Source organism: Bubalus kerabau, chromosome 1 (genome assembly GCF_029407905.1).
Source record: "Bubalus kerabau isolate K-KA32 ecotype Philippines breed swamp buffalo chromosome 1, PCC_UOA_SB_1v2, whole genome shotgun sequence".
Taxonomy (NCBI): Eukaryota; Metazoa; Chordata; class Mammalia; order Artiodactyla; family Bovidae; genus Bubalus; species Bubalus kerabau.
This window is the reverse complement of record NC_073624.1, coordinates 186361172-186388867: the sequence shown is the minus strand read 5'-3', so window position 1 is coordinate 186388867 and position 27696 is coordinate 186361172. Positions and strand designations below refer to the sequence as shown.

General features: G+C 51.5%; 2 protein-coding genes across 5 annotated transcripts; one reads left to right on the top strand and one right to left on the bottom strand.

Moving 5' to 3' along the window:
* The first annotated feature begins 275 nt into the window (after window positions 1–275).
* TRIP10 (thyroid hormone receptor interactor 10) lies at window positions 276–10086 on the top strand. 2 transcript variants are annotated; one of them, XM_055546159.1, is made up of 15 exons: window positions 276–407; window positions 1576–1691; window positions 1776–1832; window positions 2713–2860; window positions 2938–3000; window positions 3212–3316; window positions 3408–3536; window positions 4309–4455; window positions 4579–4773; window positions 5823–5990; window positions 6254–6363; window positions 8834–8966; window positions 9192–9337; window positions 9427–9548; window positions 9678–10086. In XM_055546159.1, exons 1-15 carry the CDS (start codon window positions 384–386, stop codon window positions 9824–9826), a joined length of 1812 nt encoding a protein of 603 aa, XP_055402134.1. In that variant the 5' UTR covers window positions 276–383; the 3' UTR covers window positions 9827–10086. The 2 variants fall into 2 exon arrangements, with proteins under 2 accessions (XP_055402134.1, XP_055402137.1); XM_055546162.1 differs by lacking the exon at window positions 5823–5990.
* Window positions 10087–10375: 289 nt separating this feature from the next.
* SH2D3A (SH2 domain containing 3A) lies at window positions 10376–21245 on the bottom strand. Of its 3 annotated transcripts, none has more exons than XM_055546177.1 (9): window positions 21106–21245; window positions 19375–19724; window positions 18887–18963; window positions 13229–13710; window positions 12982–13097; window positions 12649–12823; window positions 12454–12565; window positions 11742–11927; window positions 10376–10941 (listed from the first exon to the last, which is right to left on the bottom strand). In XM_055546177.1, the coding sequence occupies exons 1-9, from the start codon at window positions 21172–21174 to the stop codon at window positions 10781–10783; spliced, it is 1728 nt and encodes a 575-aa protein (XP_055402152.1). In that variant the 5' UTR covers window positions 21175–21245; the 3' UTR covers window positions 10376–10780. The 3 variants fall into 3 exon arrangements, with proteins under 3 accessions (XP_055402152.1, XP_055402169.1, XP_055402162.1); XM_055546194.1 differs by having other exon boundaries at window positions 12649–12846; window positions 13229–13330; XM_055546187.1 differs by lacking the exon at window positions 19375–19724 and having other exon boundaries at window positions 21106–21158.
* Window positions 21246–27696: the final 6451 nt, after the last annotated feature.

Genomic DNA, 27696 nt, shown 5'->3' with positions numbered 1-27696 from the left:
ATTGAAAGGGAAGAGGAAAAGAAAAAACCGTCCAGGGCGGGGTCAGGGATGGGGTGGACAAAAGGGTCCCAGGGGATTTGGAAAATGGATGGGGGTCCTTTAAGGGGTCTGTCCAGTGGCGTCGGGTGGCGCGCATTCCTTTAGGAAGGGGCGGGGCGTCCGTTGGGGCCCGCCTCCTTGGAGGGGGTTCTTGCTTTCAGGGGGCCGTGCCAGGGCTCCAAGAGTGCGGGGGCGTGGCAGAGTGTACGGGGCGTGGCAGAGCTTGGAGTGGGCGGGGCCTTTAGCGGGGCGGGGTCGGGCTCCTAGCCCTGGGCTGAGTCTCCCGGCGGCGGCGGGCGGCAGGGACCGGGTGCGGTGGAGGCGTCGGCCGCGGCAGGAGCAGCATGGATTGGGGCACCGAACTGTGGGTGAGTCTGTTCCGCTTGACTCCAAGTTCCTCCCTTCCTGGGGTCCAGACCCACGATTTGCCCCTGCAGTACCCCAGCGGGATCTCTGCGCGTTTCCTTCCACCGACCCCTGGAATCCCCTCTCTCCGCGGAGTTTCCCAGGGCGGTTCAGGACGCCCCGGAGCGGAGGGCGACCTTTCAGGAGCCGCGCTGGGAAACTGAGGTACGGGGTTCATAGTGAGGAGGGCAGAAGAAGTCCTGGGACCAGGCCTGAGCAGCCGGGAGAGGTCACCTATTTTGAGCGCCCTGACTGGGCCGGCGGCTTATCTTACGGCCCCTGGGTCCCTGCCCGCCGTCCGCCTGTCCGGCTGGGGCGGGGGAGGGGGCCCTCTGGCCACTTCCAACCCCACGTGGGACCTGGAAGTCCAAACCGCCTTCACGTCGCCTCTAATCTACAATTAGGGATTGGGACGCTGTAGGGGGGAGGGGGCTGCGAGCCTCGGCCTCAGCCCCCTCCCCCAGCCCTCCTTAGGCACTGGGAGGGGCCGCCACTAATCGCCTCGAACCTATGCCCTGGAAGCCCCAGAATTTTTTCCCCCTTTCCTAGCCGGAACCTCTGACCCCTCCTCTTTCTGGGGGCGGTGGCACTCCTGGGTTCCTGGGTGCCCTGGGTTAACTAGATCGTCCCCCCCACACCAACTCTGGGATTTCTTTTGGAGGTAAAGTGAAGTCAGTGAGGAAAACTGAGTCGCCCCTGGGGGGACCCTGGGAAGCGTGGCGACCGGGGGAACCTGATGCCCGCGCTCCCACCATTCTGGGCCCCCCCCCAAGCTGCAGGGAACCCTGCCCCTCTGGCCCTGACTCACGCCAGGCCGGCCGGATTTTCCGGAATCTGGGGGGGATTAGGGGACCCAGGGCAGGGGGAGTGGCCTTGCCCCATTCCACACCCCTCTTGGACGCCGGGAGAGGGGACCCTGTAGTCCGGCTGGGGCCCCGCCCCAGTTCTCTGGCCCTTCCCGGGAAGGGGAGGGGGTTCCCGCCGGTTTCCTGCCTCCCCCCGCACCGCTCCGGGGCGGGGCCGGGAAGCCACTCCTTCTTGGAGCTCGGAGCCAGGAGGCTCCCCTGCCGCTGGGTCGGCGGCTGTGGGGTCCCCGGGTCCTGACCTTGGTCCTCCCAATCCCCCTGCTAGGATCAGTTTGAGGTGCTCGAGCGGCACACGCAGTGGGGTCTGGACCTGTTGGACAGATACGTGAAGTTCGTGAAAGAGCGGACGGAGGTGGAGCAGGCTTATGCAAAGCAACTGCGGTGAGACCCTAAGGTGGCCGCGCCCTGGGGTTAGGGGGAGCGGTTGGAGGACTGGGGGCTCAGCCTTCCTGCCTCTCTCCTTAGGAGCCTGGTGAAAAAATACATGCCCAAAAGACCTGCCAAAGATGACCCTGAATCCAAGTAAGAACGAACACCGGATGGATACAGGGCTAGATTTGGGAGGGCCAGGGTATGGGACCCACTTCCTCTCTCTTTCAAGCTGGGCTCTCTCTCTCAAGCTGGGCTCCCCGCAAACAGATCCCTGACTTCTCACCCCAGTTCCACCTAGAGGCGTGAGCTTGGATGCAGGAACCGAATTACCTGGCTTGGAATTCTAAATCCACTACTTTCCAGCTGAACTGCTTTGGCCACTTGACTTCAGTTCTCAGCCTCCGTTTCCCTCGCCTATTAAATGGGAGAGGCTCCCACAGTTATTAAATGAATGACTCTGGGCAAGTGACTCATGTTGTGAGCCTTGGTTTTCCTCTCCTGTGAATTGGGGATGACGATGTCCTTGTAGGGGCTCATATGAAGATTAAGATAGTGTGTTAAAACAATGCCTGGCTCATTTCACTTTATTCCAGTTCCAGAAACCCCCAAAGCTCTAGAAAGCAAAAGGTTTTCTGGTCGCTTGTTTGGAGGCAATCTCAAGACCTGAACTGACATGAAGTTAATTAAGTTCATTAGGGTCTTCTTGGATTTTATCTCACTTATGTGAATACTAATGCTTCTTGCAAAAGCATTTATAGTATTTGATTATATGATGCTGCTACTGACACCACGAGAGTGATGCAAAAAGATGGTGTAAGCATCGTATCCCCTTTCTAAGACCTCCCCAAATTCTGAGAATTCTGAGTTTCTGTGTCCCCTTTGAAGGCTGGGGGTGTGGGCCAGAATTTATCGTTGCTTCTGGGGTGAATGTCTTGGGGCTCATGCTTTCTCATATGGAGGTGGGTCTGGGGGCTTGTGGTTCCCGGGGGTCCTGACCCCCAGCCCCTGTCCCCCCTCCATCCCACCCCAGGTTCAGCCAGCAACAGTCCTTCGTGCAGATTCTGCAGGAGGTGAATGATTTTGCTGGCCAGCGGGAGCTGGTGGCCGAGAACCTCAGCGTGCGTGTATGTCTGGAGCTGGCCAAGTACTCGCAGGAGATGAAACAGGAGAGAAAGATGGTGGGTGATCCCTTCTCTGGGGCTTCCCGAGGGTCCCCTGACATCAGGGTGAGCCTTATCGCCCCCTCTTCCCATAGCACTTCCAAGAAGGTCGTCGGGCCCAGCAGCAGCTGGAAAGTGGCTTCAAGCAGCTGGAGAATGTGAGTGTGTGGGTGTGGAGAAGTGAGGCTCTGGCCCCGAGCAGCTGGGTGAGGGTTGTCGATTCACTTCATCTGGCCTGGACCCCTCCTCTCCTGTGGATTTCCAACCTGCCTGTTGTCCCCACCCTGACTCCCAGTTGCTGGTGACTTCCCCCCAGTCCCTGAAACCATGGCGGGCAGCTCCTTCATTCCGGTTCTGTCTCCAACACAGAGTAAACGTAAATTTGAACGGGACTGCAGGGAGGCTGAGAAGGCAGCCCAGACCGCTGAGAGGCTTGACCAGGATATCAACGCCACCAAGGCTGATGTGGAGAAGGTGCCTGTGGGGTCTGAGACAGGCTTGGGGGTCAGGGTTAGGCAAGGCCAGAACTGGGCTATGACCTTCCCCCCACCTCGATATTCCTCAGGCCAAACAACAAGCCCACCTTCGGAGTCATATGGCAGAAGAAAGCAAAAATGAGTATGCAGCCCAACTACAGCGCTTCAACCGTGACCAGTCTCACTTCTATTTTTCCCAGATGCCCCAGATATTTGATGTGAGTGCTACAAACCCCCAGTCCCACCTTCCCTAGAGAACCCCAGAGTTAACCAACTCCTATACACTTGTCAAAACCCCAGCTGTAATGCCCTAATCTCTAAATTGTAAAGAAGTTAGAACCAAATAGTCAAGTGTTCTCCGATTTTATTCAAGCTGTTCTTTCTGCCAGGGATGTCGTTCTTTCCTTTTGTAATTCCTACATTCTTCCAAGCCCCAATTCTAACAAACCCTCTGGAAGATCTCAAATTTCCCTTCTCCTGTTTCAGCTCTGTACTCTACTCTCTATCCCAACACTGAGACTGGGAGTATCTGCGTTGGGTCTGCTTTTTTCTTGAAATTCCTGGCTGTGTTTTTTTCTTAGTATATTTTTAAAATTAATTAATTAGGCTGCACCTTGTCTTAGTTGCAGCATGTGGGATCTAGTTCCCTGACCAGGGATTGAACCTGGACCCCTTGCATTGGGAATGCAGTGCCTTAGCCACTGGACCACTGGGGAAGTCCCTTCCTGGCTACATTTTCACCTCCTTTGAGGAGCCTTTCCTGACTCCCTAGGCAAAAGGAGGGCCTCAAATTCCTCTCTGACATCTCCCTGGCCTCTGAAATTTCTCCCCTGACCACACTGAGCTTGAAGTCTCTGTGTTCAATTCTGTGTTTTCCCTGCTAAACTGGGCTTGGGGTCAGTGTGGGGCTCCATTATGCTCAGGAGGGAATCACTCTGCCACCAGCCCCTCGACCAATGCCCCTGAGAACCGTGCCCCCTGTCTCTACAGAAGCTGCAGGACATGGACGAGCGGCGGGCCACCCACCTGGGGGCTGGTTACGGGCTCCTGTCAGAGACTGAGCTGGAGGTGGTACCCATCATTGCCAAGTGTTTGGAGGGCATGAAGGTGGCTGCAGATGCTGTGAATGCCAAGAATGTGGGTGCCTGGTCCTGGCAGTGGACCACAGGGGACAAGCAGTGGTTGGGGGTGGTATGCAGAAGTAGGAGTCCGAAGGCTGGGCCCCCAGTCTTGCCCCTGATTGCCCCTCACCATCCCCAGGATTCCCAGGTCCTAATTGAGCTGCACAAGTCAGGCTTTGCCCGTCCGGGTGACGTGGAATTCGAAGACTTTAGCCAGCCCATGAACCGTGTGCCCTCGGACAGCAGCCTGGGTACCCCCTCCGATGGACGGCCAGAGCTCCGAGGCACGAGCCGCAGCCGGGCTAAGCGCTGGCCATTCGGCAAGAAGAACAAGGTGGGGGCCGGGGCCCTCAGGGTGGAGGGCTGGGTGTGAGTGGGGACAGCAGGGGCCCACACTGAGTCAGCCCCAGCCGCCGGAACGCTGAGTCCCAGGCAGGAATTTTCCTCTTGGCTGCTAGCCCGGGCTGGAGGGAAGGAAGGCGGCTGGGCCATTGGTCTGGGAGTCCCCCGAGGCTGGGGGGGGTGGGGTGGGGGCGGATTGACAGGGGAGGGCCTGTGGCGTCTGTCTGCTGCTTCTCAGGAGGCTGAGAGAAGAGACCTGCTTTGGGGTTCAGGGCTGGATGAGGGCTTGGGACACCAGCCCTAGGGACTCCCCTTGAGTCTCTTCAACCCTCTGATGAGTCTTTGGGCCCCCTAACCTCAGGCTGGTTTTTCTTGGGATTTTTGGCTTTCAATGTCAGGCACGTACCTGGACACCCCTGGTTTCTACCTTTGACAACCCCCTCCTCTGCCCAATTTATACCTTTGACTCCTGTTTCATACTTTCGATCCCTGTCGACATATGCTTTGAATCCCCTAGCTTAAACCCCGGCTGTAGCCCTTTTGGTATTTCATGCCTTTGACTCTTCTCTTAGCTTGCCCTTGACATCTGTGGCCCCATTTTTGTCTGAGACCTTGATTTCTGCATGCCTCTCCTTCCACCTTCTAGACTGTGAGCCCAGAAAGCTGGGGTTGGGGGTCGGGTAGAGAAAATTGGGCCTCCCTGTGCCTCCAGGCTCCATTCTAGAAACTGGACATAGGATGCAAGGGAGGTGGGAAGTGTTGGGGGGTAGAGGGGGAGGGGTCTGGCCTTCTGGCTCACAATCTAATGCCCTCCCGTCACCTCCCAGATATTTGTGTTGCTCTTTGCATGCATTTTCTGTGTGTGTGATTGTGCATCTTGAGTTGTGGTTTTCTTACTTTTTTTTTTCTTTTCTCCATTTGGTTTTTTTTTCTTTTTTCTTTATTGCGTCCATCCGCCGTCCATCCGTCCGTCCATCCATCTTTGTTCTCTACATCCTCCCGACCCTTCTGACCCATGCCCTCCCTGGCCCCTGCCGGTAGCCGTGTCCCCCACCTCTCTCCCCCCTGGGGGGCCCCCTACCCTCGGCATTACCTAATGGACCCCCGTCCCCCCGCTCCGGCCTCGACCCCTTGGCCATACTGAGCGAGATCAGTAAGTCGGTCAAACCGCGGCTAGCATCCTTCCGCAGCCTTCGAGGCAGCCGTGGGGTAAGTGAGGCCTCTGGGGGAGGAGGAGGGGGCGGCCCCAGCCCGCCCAGCGGCCGGGTGGCGGGACCCTGGGCTCGCTTCCTGCCGCAGGCTGGGCCCCCTCCTTCCAAGGCCCCACCTGGACCTGCTTCGCTCTGTGCATGGCCTTGCCCCCCCAAGAACCTTGGGCAGGGAGGAAGGTGGACTTGGTGTGTCTTAGGCCTATCTTAGACCTGAGAGCTCAAACTCTGTGTTCCGGAGCTCAATCCTCTTCCACCTCGCAGACAGTGGTGACTGAGGATTTCAGCCACTTGCCCCCGGAGCAGCAGAGAAAGCGACTGCAGCAGCAGCTGGAAGAACGGAACCGTGAACTCCAGAAGGAGATGGACCAGAGGTAAGGTGAGGGGCTGAGCAGGTAAGGAACAAGGTGAAAGGATAAATGATTCACACTGAAATGGTACCCAAAGGTCTCCTAACAAACCCCAGGCCCCAGTGGGTTTATAAGGTGAACTGCAAGTAGAAGTGGAGAAGGCCATGGCACCCCACTCCAGTCCTCTTGCCTGGAAAATCCCATGGACGGAGGAGCCTGGTGGGCTGCAGTCCATGGGGTTGCTAAAAGTCCGACAGGACTGAGCGACTTCACTTTCACTTTTCACTTTCATGCCTTAGAGAAGGAAATGGCAACCCACTCCAGTGTTCTTGCCTGGAGAATCCCAGGGATGGGGGAGCCTGGTGGGCTGCCATCCATGGGGTCGCACAGAGTCGGACACTACTGAACTGACTTAGCAGCAGCAGCAGCAAGTAGAAGAAATGGTTTCTTCCCACCTTATACAAGTCATTCTAGGAAACAGAAAAAAAGTGAAAGGGACTTCCCTGGAGGTCCGGTGGTTAAGACTCTGTGCTGCCAATGCAGGGAGCATAGGTTCAATCCTTGGTCAGAGAATGAAGATCCCACATGCTGCCAAAAAGACTGGGAAAAAAAAGAGTGAAAGCTGCCAGTTCATTTAGGAGGCTGGTGGAATCTCAGTTCCAAAACTGAGTTAGCAAGAATTCAAGAAAATAAAATTATGGATTTATTTAATTAACTTAATCTTAGATTGCAAAATCCTAGCCAGTCCAAGTCCAGCAATGTATTAAAAACAGTATTATATCATGTGGTGATGGTGATTGCCCAACTCCATGAATGAATTTAATGCCATGGATATGTACACTTAAAAATAGCACAAATGGGAAATTGTATATTATGTATATACCACAATAAAGAATAATAATAAAAAACAAACAAACAAAATCATGATCAGTGGGGTTAGCCCAGCAATGCAAAGATGGTTCAATATCAAAAACATCTATGAGTCTTATTCACTCCATTAATTGGCTAAAAGAAAAAAAAAGCATATGGTTTTTTCATTTAATAACTCAAAACACTTAAAATATTAACAATAAAAAAACCTGCCAGATTAAAAAAAAAAAAAAGAAAATCTTTACTCACACTTTCCAAGCAGCAAGATTCTCTTCCCAGTCCTCTTACATAATAAGAATGACGTTTGCCACTTGCAGATAGGCAGCCAAATGATATTTTGCTGTTTTGCACAGAACTCCTTGTACAAAATGGCTTTTATTGGTGTAAAGTTCCATTTGATTATTGTTCCTGAGTGTTTCGTTTCGTTTTTTTTTTTTTAATTTTTGGCTGCACCTTAAGCGGCATCCTGGGTCTTCGTTCCCTACCAGGGATGGAACCTGTGCCCCCTGCAGGGGAAGTGCAGACTCTTAACCACTAGACCACCAGAGAAATCCCCATTCCTGAGATTTTTATGATGTTGGGGTTACTGGTGCATGCTCTGGAGTCCAAATGGACTGGTCTTTATTCTAGCTCTTTCCAGTTTCCTCATCTGTAATGTGCATCAGGTATTAGGACTGGGAAGAAGTTGAACCCAGGTTTGTCATCGTCCAGAGGTCCATGCGTGTAACAATTACCATCTGTATATATAGACATGGAGGAAGCAGGGACAGGAGACTAATGATAATAATAATAATACCACCTAGCATTTATAAAGCTTCTAACTCCTTACATGGATCATTAGAATTCTTGTTTTCCTGAGAGACTGTGATACACATAGGAGACAATGTGTATCCTAACTGAGAGGTAGGATCCACATAGTTCTGTTTAGTGCTGTATTTCTCATGCCTAGAATGGGTTTCTGGTATGCTGTGTGCACTCAGTATGAAAATCTGAAAGTGTTAGTTGCTCAGTTATGTCAGACTCTTTGCGACCCCCATGAACTGTAGCCCTCCAGGCTCCTCTGTCCATGGAATTTTCCAGGCAAGAATACTGGAGTGGGTTGCCATTTCCTTCTGCAGGGGATCTTCTGACCCAGGGATCAAACCTGCATGTCCTGCATCTCTTACATGGGTGGTTCTTTACCACTAGCTCCACCTGGGAAGCCCCCTATATACACTACTACGTATAAAATAGATAACTAATGAGAACCTACTGTATAGCACAGGGACCTCTACTCAATGCACTGTGGTGGACTAAATGGGAAAGAAATCCAAAAAAAGAGGGGATATATGTGTACGTGTGAGCTGATTCACTTTGCTAACGCAACATTGTACAGCAACTATACTCCAGCATAGTTATACTCCAGTAAAGGCACTGCTCTCATCTTCACAACACATATAGATACCATTATTCTCCTTTCACAGACAAGCCTACTGAGACACAGTTTTGGAACAACTAGGAAATGCCCGCTCTGGGATTTGAATCCAGGCTATGAAGCACTGGCTGAGCTCCCTGAAGCAAAGCCCATCTTTTTTTGTTTGTTAAATCACATGGATTTCTTTCTCCTCCATCTGTCTCACCCTAGGGAGGCCCTGAAGAAAATGAAGGATGTGTATGAAAAGACACCCCAGATGGGAGACCCAGCCAGCTTGGAACCCCGGATCACGGAAACCCTGAACAACATCGAACGGCTGAAACTGGAAGTACAGAAGTATGAGGTCAGGGCAGACCCTGGGGAGAGGCGGGGCCGGCAGGCCTGGCTGAGTCACTGCCTGGTGGGGAGGGGGAGAATGAGGGACAGGGAGGTGTAGGTGGTGGGGGCTCCAGCTGTTTCTCATCACTGCCTCTGGTGTACATGGGTGATCTCAGGAAACCTCCAGGCCCAGAGTGGGCTGACCCCAGAGCCTGGCCCTGGAGCTGAGTGTGCGGTCCCCTCCTTTCAGGCTTGGCTGGCAGAAGCTGAGAGCCGAGTCCTAAGCAACCGGGGAGACACCCTGGGCCGGCACACCCGGCCTCCAGACCCCCCAGCCAGCGCGCCGCCGGACAGCAGCAGCAACAGCAACAATGGATCGCAAGAGAACAAGGAGAGGTGAGCAGGGAGGCCAGGGTGGGTCTGTCCCCAGACCCGGGACCCTGGTAAGGGGTGCCTATTCTCACTGCTTTGCCTTCTCCAATCAGCTCTGAAGAGCCCCCATCTGAGGAGGGTCAGGATGCCCCCATCTACACGGAGTTTGATGAGGAATTTGAGGAGGAGCCCGCCTCCCCCATTGGTCACTGTGTGGCCATCTACCACTTTGAAGGTATGGACAGCCTGGGTGGTACATTGGTGACTTTGGTGGGGGGTAGGGGCAGGGGAGGGTGGCATTTGGGGCTGGGCTCTGTTGAGATCCGCCTCCAGAAGACCTGAGCCCACTGCCGTTCTGTGACAGGGTCCAGCGAGGGCACCATCTCCATGGCTGAGGGCGAGGACCTCAGTCTCATGGAAGAAGACAAAGGCGACGGGTGGACCCGGGTCAGGCGGAAACAGGGGGGTGAGGGCTACGTGCCCACCTCTTACCTCCGCGTCATGCTCAACTGAACCCTGCTGGAAGCGGGAAGAGGGGGGCTGTTGGCTGCTGCTTCTGGGCCACGGGGGGCCCCAGGACCTACGCACTTTATTTCTGCCCCCGTGGCTTTGGCTGAGACCTGTGTAACCTGCTGCCCCCCACCCCCTCACTCCTCTCCCCAGATGGACCCGCTGTGCCTTCTACCATTGATGTACATACTCATGTTTCGAATCTTTTTTCTTCCTGCCGCTCGGCTAGGGTCATTTTGTTTTATATAAAAAATGATGAAAAACTCTTGGAGTCTGTGGCTTATTAGGAGGTTTGGATACTGGGGCTGGATATTCAAACATCACCCTCCTTAAGGGCTACGCAGGGAATGAGGAAGTGGCAATGAACCTGGGTACACCTTGGACAAACTGCCCCTTGCTGGGAGTCGAGTGTCTGTGACTCCGGTAGGGAGGAGAGTGCTGGATGTCACCCCTTTGGTGTTCCCTGCTGAGCACCTACTGTGTGCCAGGCCTTCTCCACCCAGGAGCTCATTCAAACGTTGAGTTTTCATTCCCATGATAACCCTTAGAAAGTACAGTCTCACTTTTATATTGAAACTGGGCACAGAGAGGTCAAGTGATCTGATAAAAGTCACACAGCTTTTAAAACACTTGAACTCTGGCCTCTTACAGACAGATCTTCAAGTTCTCTTTAACATTAAGAGACATACATTCACCACTTGAGGGGTGGGGTGGGGTGTGCAGAGCCTCCATACATCTGGGTCTTCTAGTGTAAGGCAGGAGCTGTCCACTCCCAGGATCCACATGCCTTTTTAGGGTGCAAGGTGGGTTCTTGCAAACCAGTCTGCTCCTTCTGTGCGGCAGGGTGCAGGTCCCCACTGTATCTGGCTGGGTGAAGAAACTTGGGCAGCTTCCTTGGTCTCCATCAGGAGTCCCCAGATGCTTGGGTATCCCAGCGTGAGAAGGGGGCTTGTGCTTTCAAGGGTCGGGCTCCAGGCGCTGTGAGAGGATGCTGAGGACGCGTTGGAACTTTTCGAGTCGTGTGGCCCATGGCGCCCCAGCCCCTCGGCTCCCCCAGAGCAACCTCCTCAAGAAGCCAGTGGTCAGGGCCTCTGTCAGCTCCGGGTTGGGCCGGAATCCTGGGGGCGAGGCCAGGTGAGCTGGGGGTAGGGCCCAGGCACCTGCCTTGCTCCTCCCACACCTGCCTGGTTCCCTCTGGACTTTGACCCAGGAGGGACTCTGCCCCCGGTTATCTGAACAACCGGGCAGGGTTAGCTGGGGAGAGGTCTGCAGGAGTGGGGAGGGGGGCGGTGGCTGAAGGGCTTGGTCAATGCGGGCTCTGCCAGGGTGCATGGGGGCCAGTCCGTTTCAGGGGCCACATCAGAGCACCCCCTACTTTAGGGCTTGAACCTGGACATGGAGCTGCCTTGAGGGTGGAATTTGGGGCCACCCTGCCTAACAAACTTTGGAGGAGGAGGTTGGGCCATGTTGGAAGAAGAAGGGTCTTAAGGAACCACCCAGGTGCGGGATTCGGAGGCAGGGCTGCCCCAGGACAGAAGTGTGGTTCTGAGTACAGTGGGGGCGCTATTCTGCTAGAGTGATGGTCTGAGTCATTTTGGAGGGCGCTTCGCATTCCTGTGGGGAATTGAGACCCTCTGGGGGTAGGGCCTTCCCAGGTGAGAGAGTGGGGATGGGGCCCTGTGGGCTTGGCTCCGAGGGGCAGAGGGTGCTGTGCCCATCAACGCTGCAGGTGGCGGTAGCGTGTGTGGAGGTGAGAACACCCCTGGGACCGGGGCCCGCCCAGTTTGGGTGGGACTCTGGGAGGTGTGACATGAGTCTAGTCTCTGGCCCGGTGGATTTGGGGGTTACCGCGCTGGAGCATGCAGGTTGTTTCGAAAGTGGGGATCATCTGGCAACCCCTCGAAGGGGAGGCGCTCACCTCGCAGGCGCCGCGCCACAGCCTCGCGGAATCTGGGCGCGTCCCGGGCCGTCTGACGCGCCCGGTGCAGGGTGCGCAGCAGCCGCTCGCAGCTCTCGTCCAAGGGCCCCGGGAGTTCCTCACCCTCCAGCAGGCGCGCCGCGGGTGCCACATGCGGCAGCGCCACCTCGCCGGGATCGCTGGGTCCTGTTGGGGGAAGGATCTGGGCTGGGCTAGGGACGGGGTGCGGGTCCTAGGGTGAAGAGGACGCAACATATACTGGGGCCAGGGCATCCTAGGGCAGGGCTGCGGGTGGGGTTTGGGTCAGACACTGAGGCTCGAGCCCAGACCGGAGGAGGACAAGGGTGTGGCCTAAAGCTGGGGCGGAGCCTAGAACAGGCCCGCCCAGGGGTTGGGTCCAGGGCTGAATCTCGCGTAGAGGGCGGGGGCAAGGGCGCGGGGGGCGGGGCCTCGATTAAGGGGCGGGGCCTAGGACCGAACGAGCTGGCGGCTCGTACGGCCAAGGTGGAGCCCGAGACAGAAACAAGGGTTCGGCGCGAGACCCGGAGGCCAGAGCCTAGCGCATTGCTGGATGTGAGTCAGGGGCCGGGCCTAGGCAGGGGGCGTGGCCTAGGAGAGACCCAGGGGCGGGGACTAAGACACGGGCGGGCGGGGCTTAGGGCTGAATCCAGATTCTGGTTAGGGTTGTCACTCCTCGAAAGCTGCCACTCACCGGCGCCCTCATTCAGCGATCTCATCAGCGGCTTCAGCTCCTGCTCAAAGGCCAGCGCAGCCTCCGTGTGGCTCCTTCGCAGGTGGCGCCACGTGCGTTCCAAACGCGACACCTGGAGGAAGAGACGTGAGCCTTCCTTCCTTCCACTCTTCCCCATCTCTTGCACTCCGGCCTCCTCCCTTGCTTCCCACGCACCTGGGGCATGAGCAAGGCGCCCATCACCGCGGCCAGTCCGGGCAGGTCCCCCACCGCCCCTGGCCGCAGCGCCACGGCCAGCTCCACCAGGCCCCTCAGGGTGGCCGCGCGTTCTTCCAGCGGCCCTGCGCAGCCCAGCACTGCCAGCGCCCCAGCCAACGCCAGCGTCTCGAGCCTGTAGAGGCGGAGGGCAAGGGTCTGGGGGCAGTGGGGAGGTTTGCGATGTGGGGGTGAGGAGGGACAGTCAGCGGCATTGCCCATTCCCCTCCTCCCTGGGGAACCGGAAATGGGAGGAGGTTTGAAGACCCTGGGGATTTCAGGTGGCTGGCTCACCTCTCCAGCAATTCCAACCTCAAACGATGCCCGTGGGGAAGTGTGAGCAGCTCCAGACCGGAGGCGACCCCCATGGCGCCCCGCTGAGCCTTGGTAACTCCCAGGACACCTGTGGCCTGGTGATGGGGGGCGGGGGTAAGAGTAGGGACGTTAAAGGAGCAGAGTGAGTCTATGGGTGTGAGGTGGGGTTGGGTCATGCCCTGGCTTCAGGCCTTACCTGGGGAGGGAAACCTGGTAGGGGACCCACCTGGCAGTCTACTAATAGCAGGTGGAGAGCTGTGCTCCCAGGATGGTGTTCCAGGAACAGGCCACGGAGAGTATGCAGGACTTCGGGTTCCAGAGGCCGATTCTGGGAGCCCAGCAGGCAGAAGGGGGTGTCAGGGAGACAGAAAGAGACCTCAGCCTGTGGTCTTGCAAAACATCTGTCCTCCTCTTTCTCCTCCTCGGCTTCCCACCAGGGCACCTCTGACTCTGGGCAGCTGTGGCCAGGGGGCGGTCCTTGGACCCTGAGCACTCGGGGCACCAGCTCACAGTACGTTGGGGGGCGTCCAGAGGCATCAGGCAGTAGCAATGAGGGTGTTCGAGGTGGCTTGGTTGGGGCCTTGGCATGAAGCTGCCCATCAGAGGCCCTGAGACTGTCAGCAACGGACCCCAAGGGAACTGGGGTCTTTAGTATCACGGGGTCACTACCTGTCCGAGGCAGGCCAGATGCAGGTACAGTGGAGGATCCTGGGGGTCATACAAGAGGGGGAGAAAGAGGTACACAGAGAAGATAGCTGGCTAGGGTGATGGCTTCCTGAGCTACCAACCTCCTGGTTCCTGCATTCATTCAGCCAATAACCAGGTATCCTAAATTACCTTGTTGCAGCTTTGAAGCTGAACAGCTTCACCAACATCGATGCTAGATACCTACCAATGGTCTGAAAATGAACTTTCTCTGACATGGATGTAGTTCTGCCAATTCTGAATACTACATTTTAAGTCTGTAGTCTTTTTGCTCCTCTGATTGAAGATGGTAAGCACTGACCACACAAAATTAAAATGAAAAAAAATATGTCACTCAAAATTCACAAAGTTACATATGCCTCAAAGAAACTGAATTTATCAAACTTTTGAATTATGTCTTCTGTTAAGTTTGTGGTATATTTACTTCTGAGGTTATTAACTTAAAACTGCACACAGACTTTTGGGAGACTATATCTACTAAACATTTATGTCAACCCTGTTATGGGGGTTTAAAACCTCCCTAATGTTCCCATCTCACTCTGAATAAGGACCAAAGTCCTCTTGTTAGCCCTCAAAGCTCTCACAATCTGAGCCTGATCTCTCTCCGACTTCCCTCTCACTCCCACTGTTTCTGCTACACTCATTTCTTTTTGGTTCAATGAACAGTTCAGACTCTTGTTCTGGTTCTAGTTACTTTGCTCTGACTGTTCTCTCTGTCTGGGCCACTCTCACCCCATTATCCACATCGTTCCCTCCCTCATCTCCTTCAAATATTTCCCCATGAGAAAATTTCCTAACTACTGCTAAAAACTGTAATACTCCTTGCTCTGTCCTACTTTTAATTTTTAACCCAAAGCATAATTGATTCCCCTTCATGGATCACAGCCTTGTAGTGGCAAAGGGGCTTGCATAACTCAGTGAAGCTATGAGCCATGCTGTGCAGGGCCACCCAAGATAGATGGGTCACAGTGAAGAGTTATCACAAAAAGTGGTCCACTGGAGGAGGGAATGGCAAACCACTCCAGTATTCTTGCCGTTAGAACCCCATGAACAGTATGAAAAGGCAAAAAGATACGACACCGGAAGATAAGCCCCTCAGGTCAGAAGGTATCCAATATGCTACTGGGGAAGAGTGGAGGGCAATCATTAATAGCTCCAGAAAGAATGAAACAGCTGGGCCAAAGGGGAAATGGTGCTTAGTTGTGGATGTGCCTGGTGGTGAAAGTGAATGTCAATGCTGTAAAGAACAATATTGTATAAGAACCTGGAAAGTTAGAGCCATTTGTTGTTGCTGTTCAGTCACTAAGGTTGTCCAGCTCTTTGTGACCCTATGAACTGCAGCATACCATGAGTCAAGGTAAATTGGATGTGGTCAAGCAGGAGATGGCAAGAGTAAACATCGACATTTTAGGGATCAGTGAACTAAAATGGACGGGAATGGGCAAATTTAATTCATATGACCATTATATCTACTACTGTGGGCAAGAACCCCTTAGAAGAAATGGAGTAGCCCTCACAGTCAACAAAACACTCTGAAACACAGTACTTGGGTGCAATCACAAAAATGACAGAATGATCTTGGTTCGTTTCCAAGGCAAACTATTCAACATCACAGTAATTCAAATCTATGCCCCAACCTCTAATGCCAGAGAAGATGAAGTTGAACCCTTCTATGAAGACCTACAAGACCTTTAGAACTAACACCAAAAAAGATGTTTTTTCATCATAGGGAGTTGCAAAAGTAGGAAGTCAAGAGATACCTGGAATAACAAGAAAGTCTGGCCTTGGAGTACAAAATGAAGCAGGGAAAAGGCCAACAGAGATTTGTCAAGAGAATATGCTAGTCACAGCAAACCTTTTTCCAACTACACAAGAGACGACGCTACACATAGACATCACCAAATGGTCAATATGGAAATCAGATTGATTATATTCTTTGCAGCAGAAGATGAAGAAACTCTATACAGTCAAGAAAAACAAGACCTAGACCTCACTGTGGCTCAAATCATCAGCTCCTTATTGCAGAATTCAATCTTAAATTGGAGAAAGTAGGGGGAAAACATCAGGCCATTCAGGTATGCTGCTGCTGCTGCTGTTGCTGCTAAGTTGCTTCAGTCGTGTCCAACTCTGTGTGACCCCATAGACAGCAGCCCACCAGGCTCCACCGTCCCTGGGATTCTCCAGGTAAGAACACTGGACTGGGTTGCCATTTCTTTCTCCAATGCATGAAAGTGAAAAGTGAAAGTGAAGTCGCTCAGTCGTGTCCAACTCCTCACGACCCCATGGACTGCAGCCTACCAGGCTCCTCCATCCATGGGATTTTCCAGGCAAGAGTTCTGGAGTGGGTTGCCATTGCCTTCTCCGATTCAGGTATGACCTAGATCAAATCCTTTATGATTATACAGTGGAAGTGACAAATAGATTCAAGGGATTAAATCTGATAGACATGAATACCTGAAGAGCTATGGACAGAGGTTTGTAACATTGTACAGGAGGCAGTAACCATAACCATCCCAAAGAAGAAGAAATGCAAGAAGGCAAAAGGGTTGTCTGAGGAGGCTTTACAAACAGTGAGGAAAGAAGAGAAGTGAAAAGCAAGGGAGAAACGGAAAGGTATACCCAACTGAATGCAGAGTTCCCAAGAATAGCAAGGAGAGATTAGAAGGCCTTCTTCAATGAACAATGCAAAGAAACAGAGGAAAACAATAGGATGGGAAAGCCTAGAGATCTCTTCAAGAAAACTGAGATATCAAGGGAACATTTCAGGCAAGAATGGGCACAATAAAGGACAGAAACAGTAAGGACCTAAGCGAAGCAGAAGCTATTAAGAAGAGGTGGCAAGAATACACAGAAGAACTGTACAAAAAAAAGGTCTTAATGACATGGGTAACCATGATGGTGTGGTCACTCACCTAGAGCATGACATCCTGGAGTGTGAAGTCAAGTGGGCCTTAGGAAGCATTACTACAAACAAAGCTGGTGGAGGTGATCGAATTCCAACTGAGCTATTTCAAATCCTAAAAGATGATGCTGTTAAGGTGCTGTACTCAATATATTAGCAAATTTGGAAAACTCAGCAGTGGCCACAGGACTGGAAAAGGTTAGTTTTCATTCCAGTCCCAAAGAAGGGCAATGCCAAAGAATGTTCAAAAGTGAAGTCGCTCAGTCATGTCCGACTCTTTGTGACCCCACGGACTGTAGCCTGCCAGGCTCCTCCGTCCATGGGATTCTCCAGGCAAGAATACTAGAGTGGGTTGTTATTTCCTTCTTTAAGAATGCTCAAACTACAATACAGTTGCACTCATTTCACATGGTAGTAAGGTTATGCTCAAAATCCTTCAAGCTAGGCTTCAGCAGTGCATGAACCAAGAACTTCTAGATAGAAAATCTGAGTTTAGAAAAGGCAGAGGAACCAGAGATTAAATTGCCAACATTCGTTGGGTCATAGAGAAAGCTAGGGAATTCCAGAAAAACATCTACTTCTGCTTTATTGACTATGCTAAAGCCTTTGACTGTGTGGAACACAACAAATTGTGGAAAGCTCTTAAAAAAACAGGAATACCAGACCACTTTACCTGTCTCCTGAAAAACCTGTATGCTGGACAAGAAGCAACAGTTAGAATCTTACTGAAAGTGGTTCAAAATTGGGAAAGGAGTGTATATTGTCACCCTGTTTATTTAACTTATATACATAGTACATCATGTGAAATGCTGGGCTGGATGAATTACATGCTGGAATCAAGATTGCTGGGCAAAATATCAACAACCTCAGATATGCAGATGATGCCATTCTAATGGCAGAAAGTGAAGAGGAACTAAAGAGCCTCTTGATGAGGGTGAAAGAGGAGGATGAAAAAGCTGGCTTAAAACTCAACATTCCAAAAACAAATATCATGGCATTTGGTTCCATCACTTCATGGCAAACAGCAGGGGAAAAAGTGGAAGGAGTGACAGATTTTATTTTCTTGGACTCCAAAATCACTGTGGATGGTGACTGCAGCTATGAAATTAAAAGAAGCTTGCTCCTTGGAAGAAAAGCTATGACAAATTTAGACAGCATATTAAAAAGCAGAGACATCACTTTGCTGACAAAGGTCTGTATTGTCAAAGCTATGATTTTCCCAGTAGTCATGTATGGACATGAGAGTTGGATCATAAAGAAGGCTGAGTGCCAAAAAATTGATGCTCTCAAATTGTGGTGTTGGAGAAGACTCTTGAGAGTCCCTTGGACAGCATGAAGATCAAACCAGTTAATCCTAAATGAAACCAACCCTGAATAATCATTGGAAGGACAGATGCTAAAGCTGAAGCTCCAATGCTTTGGCCACTTAATGGGAAGAGCCAACTCATTGGAAAAGACCTTGGTGGTGGTAAAGATTGAAAGCAAAAGGAGAAGGGAGTGACAGAGGATGAGATGGTTAAAGAGCATCACTGAATCAATGGACAAGAATTTGAGCAAACTGGGAGATAGTGAAGGACAGGAAAGCCTGGTGTGCTGTATCCATGGGATCACAGAGTGGACACGACTTGGCAAATGAACAACAAATATGACTCATTTCTGTTGTTCATGGTCCTTCATTCTCTAATAGGATGTTGGCTCCACTCGAGAAGGGATCTTTGTTATTCTTGTTCATTGATGTGTCTCAGCACTTAGTATTGTGTCTGACACACACAGTGAGGGCTCATGTTGAATGGGAGACAACAGGCCAGTCAGGGCACAAGGGGAACTCCTCCTTTATGTAGGATGGCCAGGGTTAGCTGCTTTGAGGAACTCCTGTTAGATGAGAAACAGTCAGGTAAAGGTTAGGGAATGAGCTTTCCGACGATGAGGCCAGCAAGTGCAAAGGCCCTGAGGCAGGAACAAATGTACAAGGTTCCAGCAGACTGAACAACAACAAGCAGCAACTGAAAGGATGTCTGTGTGGCCAGAGAACAGGGGATGAGGGATGGAATTATTAGAGAGCTTAGCTATGGTTAGAGCATGGAGGGTTTCTTGGAATCATTGTAAACCCATACTTTTAAGCACCTACAGAGTTCTTGTGTGTGTTTTAGTCACTGTGACAACATCGAGAGCATCACCATCCTTTTTTCCCAGCAGGTTGTCACCTGCCCAGTGTCACTTGGATAGTGCATGGCAGAGGAATTTCGGAGCTATGTCCTATCCTGGAAGACCCTTTACCTGGTCCAGGAGGGTCTTCTGGTGGCCGCCACATATGCTCCAAACCTGCGGGCTGACTATCACTCCGCTTCCTATCCCTGGGGGACAGAGGGAGGGAGATATGTTGTCCTACTCCTAGCAGATAGTTAGATAGCATATAGCCTCCACCAATGCCCAGAAAACCTTACATCCCATCACTCAGAACCAGGGGATCCCCCAGGGTGCTTGCTAACCCCAGGGAACACTTGGCAATGTCAAGAGATATGTTTTGGTTGTCATAACTAAGAGGAGGGGTGCAGAGCATTCTACTGGCATCTAGTAGATAAGAGACCAGGGATGCTGTTCAACAGCCTGCAATGCACAGAATGGCCCCCCCCCACAACCAAGAATAATCTGGCTACAAATGTCAATAGTGGACAGAGCCATCCACTATTGGAACACACAGGAACAGTGGTGGAGAACCCTGGGAGGTCTTGGGTGTCTTCAGGATGTAGAGAGCCTGTGAATACCTGAGAGGCTCTGTGCTAGCCGGGCCGTCTGGAAGGGTGTCCTCACTAAAGCTGCGTCGAATTAGTCCTTGCCGTGGCACTGGCCTGGAGGCCACAGCCCCTGTGGCTTGGGACAGTGGACGCTGGCCAATCACATAGCTGCGAACCAGGGCAGGCAGGCTGGGGAAACGCTCATCCTCTAGCTGAAAGAGGGCTGTGGGCCGGCCTGGCCGAGGCCTCAGGGCCACACGAAGCACCTCGAAGTGCAGGGCTGAGCCTCGCCAGCGGCAGGAGATCACAGGGTGGCCCCCACGGGACTTGGACGCACGAACTAAGAAGTCACCATCTTGCTGGAGAAGGTCCTCGGCCTTCTGGGGATGGAGGATCAGGGGGCAAGGGTTTACACATGAGCACGTATCAGTAATTAATGGAGACTCTCGACCCCTCCCCCCGACCCAAGAAAAGCCACCCCACAGACTGGGTAGTTTTGAGCCAAACAATTTCTTGTCTAGTGGACATACTTCCGCACTACAGTTCCCAGGCTCCTTTGCGGTTAACTGTCATGTGACAAGATCTGACCAATGGGATGTGGGAGGAGTGCTGTGGGGAATGGTCAGACCTGCCCCATGAAATAAGTCTAGCATAATCCTACAGGTTTCTTCCTGAATCTGTCAGTTGACGCCCACAGAGCCCTGGCGGGGCAGTGGAGGCAGAAGACTGAAAGGGCTTGGGTCTGACTCCTTTTGAAGCTCTGCATCCTCTTAGACTGTGACATGAACTAGTCTTTAAATGTTGATGGAGTCGTTGACAGCGTGGGAATGTTTGTTACAGCCACTAGCTGACGCTGACTAATGCATGTTCCAACCTGGTAACATATGCTGAGTTTTTTATGCAAATGTGGCTTTCAGAAAAGCCATTTGCTAGGTTCTTCCAAACAGACCATGGCCTTGAAATTCACCTTTATAAAAATAGAGCACTATCATGCCAGCTATGGTGGCTGAAAACAGGGCCTGAGGGCCACAACATCATAGAGGGGCAAAGCAGAGCTGCTGATGGAGGCTGGGGACTGGCCAATATGCGCAAAGGACACTTGTATGGCCCTTATTATATGCCAGGCACTGTTTTAAGTGTAAAATGTATGAACTCACTTCATCCTTTACCAAGGATAAGAGGTAGGTACTATTATGCCCATTTTACAGATGGGGAAACAGAGGCCCAGAGACATCAACTACCTTGCTCTAGTTTACATCCAATATAAATTGTAGGGATAGGATTTGAACTCAGGCTGCTTGTGGCTAAAGTGTGGGATTTTCACCATTAAGCTACACTGCCTCTCATGATTTGATTAGATGTCTCAGGTCCTGGGACTCCTGAAGGTGACTCCTAAGCTGGAGATGAGCATGAGGTGCTTTGAATTGAGAGGGAAATGGGACCCTGGCGGCCACAGGTGGCCTGGAATCCAGAGAGAGACAGAGAGACAAGTAGGGCCAAAGGGAGGTTTGAGGAGTCATTAGTACCCTCTTCAACTCCTGTCACCTTCTTCAACACCATCCCAAAGGAAGTAATAATTTAAAGATAAGAAGTGACATCCCACATAGACCAAGTTGCAAAACAATCCTCAGCCCTCAAGCCACTCTTTCTGATAGATCTTGACCTTAAGGCCCTTATCTGGGACCCAGGAGTCCCCAGTAAGTCAAAGATGAGTGAGATTCCCCATCAGATGGTATGTGGTCCTGTGAGAGGCAGTGGTACCTGGCGGGACAGGGGGCCGTGGTACCAGGGTTGGCCCACAAAGTCCTCTCCATCTTGTGGCACCTGCATGGAGCTCTCGGGGGCAGAGGGTGCAAGGGCTGTGCTTTGTACTTCCAACAGGCCTCAGTCTTCCTCATCTGTAAAACAGGAATAATTATTCTTGCTTCCTGAATGGCTTGGTCAGCCCTTTCATGTTCCTCATAGTTTGAAGACAACAGCCCACATCTTATCAAACCATAAAATGCAATGCTTTCTGTATATGTATATATATATTATATTTTAATACACAGCATATTTATATAATTATATATACTGCTACTGCTAAGTCGCTTCAGTTGTGTCCAACTCTCTGCGACCCCATAGATGGCAGCCCACCAGGCTCCCCCGTCCCTGGGATTCTCCAGGCAAGAACACGGGAGTGGGTTGCCATTTCCTTCTCCAATTCGTGAAAGTGAAAAGTGAAAGTGAAGTCGCTCAATCGTGTCCAACTCCTCACGACCCCATGGATTGCAGCCTACCAGGCTCTGCCACCCATGGGATTTTCCAGGCAGGAGTACTGGAGTGGGGTGTCATTGCCTTCTCCGATAATTATATATAAATGTATTTAAATATTTACATATAACATTTGTGTATTTTATATTCTAAATATAAATATGCTAATATATATTTATATTAAGTTAAAGTTACCCATAGTCAGATTATATATTTTTAATTATAAATTATATGAGTTATATTTGATATATATATCAGATTAAATCAAGCTATGAGTAACTTTGGGGCTTCCTGGATGGCTCAGTGGGTAAAGCAGCCACCTGCAATGCAGGTGACACAGGAGACATGGGTTCAATCCCTGGGTCATGAAGATCCCCTGGAGTAGGAAATGGCAACCCATTCCAGTATTCTTGCCTGAAAAATCCCATTGACAGAGGAGCTAGGAAGACTACAGTCCAAAGGGTTGCAAAGAGTCAGACATGACGGAGCGACTAAGCATGAAATGAATAAATTTATTATTTTTAATTAATTTATTTTTTGGTTGTGCCATGCAGCATCTGGGGTCTTAGTTCCCCATCCAGGAATCAAACTGGCACCTCCTGCTTTGGAAGTGAGGAGTCTTAACCATTAGACTACCAGGGAAGTCCCTAACTTTAATTTAGAATAGGCTGTGATTTCATGAAAACAGTCATGCAAATTCACTGGGATTCTTGCGAAGGAAGAAGACAATGATCTCAAATGTAATGCAATTTTTAATGCAGATGACATAGTGCTATATTTTGTAGAAATTTAATTAACAAATTAACTCAAAAGAATATTTATGCAGCACCCACTCTGTGCCAGGAGCCCCTTCTAGGCACTAGAGACCTCGCAGTGAACAACACAGACCAAGGTTCCTGCTCTTAGGCATCTTCTAGCTGAGAAGACAGAGATTAGGAAAATCAGTGAGTAGAAAAGGAAGCCTAAAATAGATCTGAGAGAACTAAGGGGAAAAATGAAACCAGGGATCAGATATGAAGATTCAAGCAGTGGAGTTAAGATTTTTCTTACGGTGACCTGGGAAGGTCTTGGGGGTGGGTAAAGGTTGGGAGGATTTTAAGGGGCCAAGTCAGGTGGTTCTTTTAAAAAAAAATTTTTTTTTAAATTTAATTTATTTATTTAGCTCCACTGAGTCTTAGTTGCGGCATGAGAACACTTAGTTCTGGCATGTGGGATCTAATTCCCTGACCAGGGATGGAACCCAGGCCTCCTGCCTTGGGAAGACAGAGCCACTGGGTAAGTCTCAAGCCTGGTGGTTCTTGGGGTGAAATAAATTCCAGGCTGGGGAGAATTAAATTTACTAAAACCCATAGCATCTCAGTGATCTGTAGGCACACTCAAGGATTCTTGGATTGTACAAAAAAATTTAACCCATGCGTGGCTTTCCAATAAGGTCATTTTGTATGCTCAGTCGCTCAGCGGTGTCTGACTCTGTGATCCCATTGACTGTAGCCCGGCAGGTTTCTATGTCTATGGGATTCTCCAGGCAAGAATACCAGAGTGGCTCGCCATTTTCTCCTCCAGAGGATCTTCCCGACCCAGGCATCAAACTGTGTCTCCAGCCAAATCCTGGGTTGCAAGTGAATTCTTTACCACTGAGCCAGTGGGGAAACCCATTTTAAAAGACCATTAAAAGGTCACATTTTTGTAGACAGGTCAGCAAACAGCAAATAGACATCTACAGGTTTTCATTCGTTATTACTGTGATCAAACTTAGGACACGGACACTCTAGGACCCCTTGATCATCGCGCATGCCTCAGGCCCTGGGTCTCTCAAGCATCTGGTGAAAAAACTGCTCTGGACGAGAGGGAAGAGGGGGAGAGGGAGTGGGAGGTGGTGGGGAAAGTGTCTTGCTTCCCCTACCCCCAGGGCCTTCTGGGCCCGGAAGGATCTGCAAAGAAATAGCACGAAGATGTTTAGGACCTGAGTCAGCTGAAAGGGCCTGGAAGTTCCCAGACTGGTCCGAGGTGGCTTAAGGGGCGGGAGAGCTGAGCAGAGCTTTGGCTCCAGGCGCCACATACCTGAATACCAGGTGTGTCTCCTGGATACCTGTGCACTTCCTGTTTGTCAGCTGGGCCTGGCCTGGCCTTGGTTTTAAGAGTCCCCTGACTCCAGCGTCCTCTGACTTGCGTGCCCCTTAGTGGGTGTGAAGGTGCATCACTGACTCTGGTTTGTTCAGGGGGAGCTCAGAGTGGTCACAGGACGGCCACAGGCCAATTAAGTCATCCACCTGTCCTGCATCGTTTGGAATAATTTCTGGGTATCTGGGCAGGAGAGAGAGGAAGGGGGCAGAAATCAAGGGAGGAGGTGGGTGAGAGGCAAGTTTGGGGAAAGAAGGGAGGGGATTATTCATTTTCTATCGACCATATACTCCTACAGGGGGCAGCCACTTGCACGAGACAGGGACACAGGTGGACACGGAGACTCAAACGTGAGCAAAATACTGACTGGTTGAATGGTTACTGTGTGCCAAGGAGAAACAGTGATGAATGAGACCAAGGCCCCTCCGGTGGAGGAGACACACAAAACAAATAAGTGCACGATGAATGAAGAAGATAATGTCTAAAGGTGAACAACGAAGGAGATAAGACAGGGAGATGTAAAGAGAGGCTGGCTGGGGGAGGCTACCTTAAATATGAATAGTAGTCAGAAGGCTGTCTCCCACGAAGTGACTTGGGACCTGAGATCTCAGTAGGGGCGGGGGCGGGGGGGGGGCGGGCGGGGAGGGAACAGTTAAGCAAAGATGTGAAGAAAGAGCAGTACAGGTGAGGGGTATACAGGGAGGGCAAAGGTGCAGAGCTTGCTTTTTATATTTTACGTCGTCAAGGAGGCAGGTGTGACAATGCTGTGAGCCACGAGCGAAGTGGAGAGCAGTGAGGTTAGGCAGAGACGATGCAGGAACCTGGTGGACCTCGAATTTTCGTCTCGGTGGGATGGAAGAGGAGCTACGGAAAGGTATGAAGTGAGAGGGTCACGATCTGGTTTGTGGTTTAAAAACATTGCTCAGGCATGGAAGCAGGGAGGCTGTCCATGTCGCAGCGAAAATACGCTTGCAGGAGGACGTCCAGGTACACGGACATGCATGATGCACAGAGACCCAATCAGGTGACCCCTTTTACCTTCGCGGACGCGCGGGGACATACAGATTCTTTCAGAGAGCAGGTGGCCCCACCTGGAAAAAAGAACTCCCTACCCCCACCAAATCTCCCGGTCCTGCCTCTGCACGGGGACCCTCACTCACCTGGGCCGGGACCCGCGGAGCTCGCAAGAACTTGGGACCTGGCGGAAGCCTGAGGCTCTGCGTCTCCCGACCCCTCCCTCTCCTCCCCAACCAGGTCCAGCCTTCCCTTGCCGCGCCCTAAGGTTTCCTAGCGCCATCACCTGGTCCCGCCCACTTTAAGCCCCTCCCCTCCAGGCCCCGCCCTTTCTCCTACTGTAACTTATCGCCCCGCCCCCTTATAAACTTTCTTTTCGCTAACCACGCCCGCTTGGATGAACCTTCTTCCTGTAGGTCACGCTCCCTGGGGAGCTCCTTTCATTCCTACTAGTGGACCCGCCCCCTTAAATTTGCCCCGCCCCCTCAGGCTGACCACGCCCACTCATCTAGATACCCCTCTTTTAGTCCCGCCCTTGGAGCCCTGCCCCTTGTTTCCAATTAAGGCCACAGGCTGGTCCTAAGAGCCCCTGACCCCTTGCGACGGGGCAAGGGATGTCTCCTAGCCCCTCTGTTCCGGGCAGGGGCGGGGCGGCCCTTACGGGCTGTCTCACACGACCGGGAGTGGTGGCGGCTGTGACGTGGCAGAGTGCGCTTCCTCCAGACTGCCCCCCTGGGTTTCTCGGAAGGAACCCCACATTGGGTGTCGGGTTTGTGAAGAGAGATGCGGGAAAACACGACAGTCTTTCCCAGTAACAGACCGCTGGAATTGATCTAGACTCTGGCGGGACGTGGGGGGCAAACATTCAGGTGGTTTCCTAGGTGGAGGGAAGGAGAGAAAGGGGGCTTCCATCCTGTTGCCTGGAGACAAGCGTGAGGAAGGTGTGTGGGGGGATCTGGAGCCAGAAATAGGACCCTCTGGCCAAGTTTTTGAGGGTGCGTAGTATTAGCAACAGAACTGAAAGCAGTAGCTGCAGCTAACATTCATTAAGTGCTTACTGTATACTTGTTTGCCCTGCCTCCATAATTCTATTTTTACATAGACCTCTCAGTGAGATGGGTCCTATTTTCATCACCCCATTTTCTAGATGCAGAAACAGGCATGGGGCAACTAAGCCCAAGTTTGCCCAAGGTTGACTCAGCTTGTGATTGGCCGAAGTGGGATTCAAACCTGGAGCCCTGGAGCTCTATCCTGTCTTCCTCTGATCTTTGCAGCCCCGCCGTCTCTGATCCCTACTGTATTTCTAAACAGTGAAGTTTGCTGTCACTCATTTTACAGATGAGGAAATTGACACAAAGAGAATCACGGATGCCTGGGGAAGAAAGTTTTGGTGTCTGTGGAATCATAAATCTGGGAATTTCCAGGCTGGGCTTTCCCACCTGCCAGTGTGGAAGAGACTTCAGTCTCAGGCTGAGGAAATGTCTTTTCCTTCCCCAGCCTGCTTTTGGTGCACAGCTCGGTTATTTCCAATGACGGTTTCTAGCGCCCCCTGGTGGTTACAATAATTTAAAAATCCCAGGCGTGTTGGGGTGGGGTGGGGGCTTGTGGGATAGAGCGGGCTGAGAACACTCCCAGTCTAGTGGGGTGGAGGTGGGGAGAGAGACCTCGTAGACCGCATGATTTCAGGTAATGATAAGGACTTTAAGACAGCAGTACAGTTCAATTGCTCAGTCTTGACCTACTCTCAGCTACCCCATGGACTGCAGCATGCCAGGCCTCCCTGTCACTCATCAACTACTGGAGCTTACTCAAATTCATGTCCGTAGAGTTGGTGATGCCATCCAACTATCTCATCCTCTGTCGTCCCCTTCTCCTCCCACCTTCAATCTTTCCCAGCATCAGGGTCTTTTCAAATGAGTCAGTTCTTCGCATCAGGTGGCCAAAGTACTGGAGCTTCAGCTTCAGCGTCAGTCCTTCCAATGATTATTCAGGGTTGGTTTCCTTTAGGATGGACTGGTTGGATCTCCTTGCAGTCCAAAGGACTCTCAAGAGTCTCCTCCAACACCACAGTTCAAAAGCATCAATTCTTCTGTGCTTAGCTTTCTTTCTAGTCCAACTCTCACATCCATACATAACTACTGGAAAAACCATAGCTACGACTGCTGCTGCTGCTGCTAAGTCGCTTCAGTCGTGTCCGACTCTGTGCGACCCCATAGACGGCAGCCCGTCAGGCTCCACCATTCCTGGGATTCTCCAGGCAAGAACACTGGGGCGGGTTGCCATTTCCTTCTCCAATGCATGAAGGTGAAAAGTGAAAGTGAAGTCACCCAGTCGTGTCCGACTCCTCGCGACCCCATGGACTGCAGCCTACCAGGCTCCTCTGTCCATGGGATTCTCCAGGCAAGAGCACTGGAGTGGGGTGCCATTGCCCTCTCCGTAGCTATGACTAGTTGGACCTTTGTTGGCAAAGTAATGTCTTTCCTTTTTAATATGCTGTCTAGGTTGGTCACAACTTTTCTTCCAAGGAGTAAGCGTCTTTTAATTTCATGGCCGCAGTCACCATCTGCAGTGACTTTGGAGCCCCCCAAAATAAAATCTCTCATTGTTCTCATGTTTCTGCATCTATTTGCCATGAAGTGATGGGACCGGATGCCATGCTCTTAGTTTTCTGAATGTTGAGCTTTAAGCCAACTTTTTCACTCTACTCTTTCACTTTCATCAAGAGGCTCTTTAGTTCTTCACTTTCTGCCAAAGGGTGGTGTTATCTGCATATCTGAGGTTATTGATAATTCTCCCGGCAATCTTGATTCCAGCTTGTGCTTCATCCAGTCCAGCGTTTTGCATGATGTACTCTGCATAGAAATTAAATAAGCAGGGTGACAATATACAGCCTTGATGTACTCCTTTCCCGATTTGGAACCAGTCTGTTGTTCCATGTCCAGTTCTAACTATTGCTTCTTGACC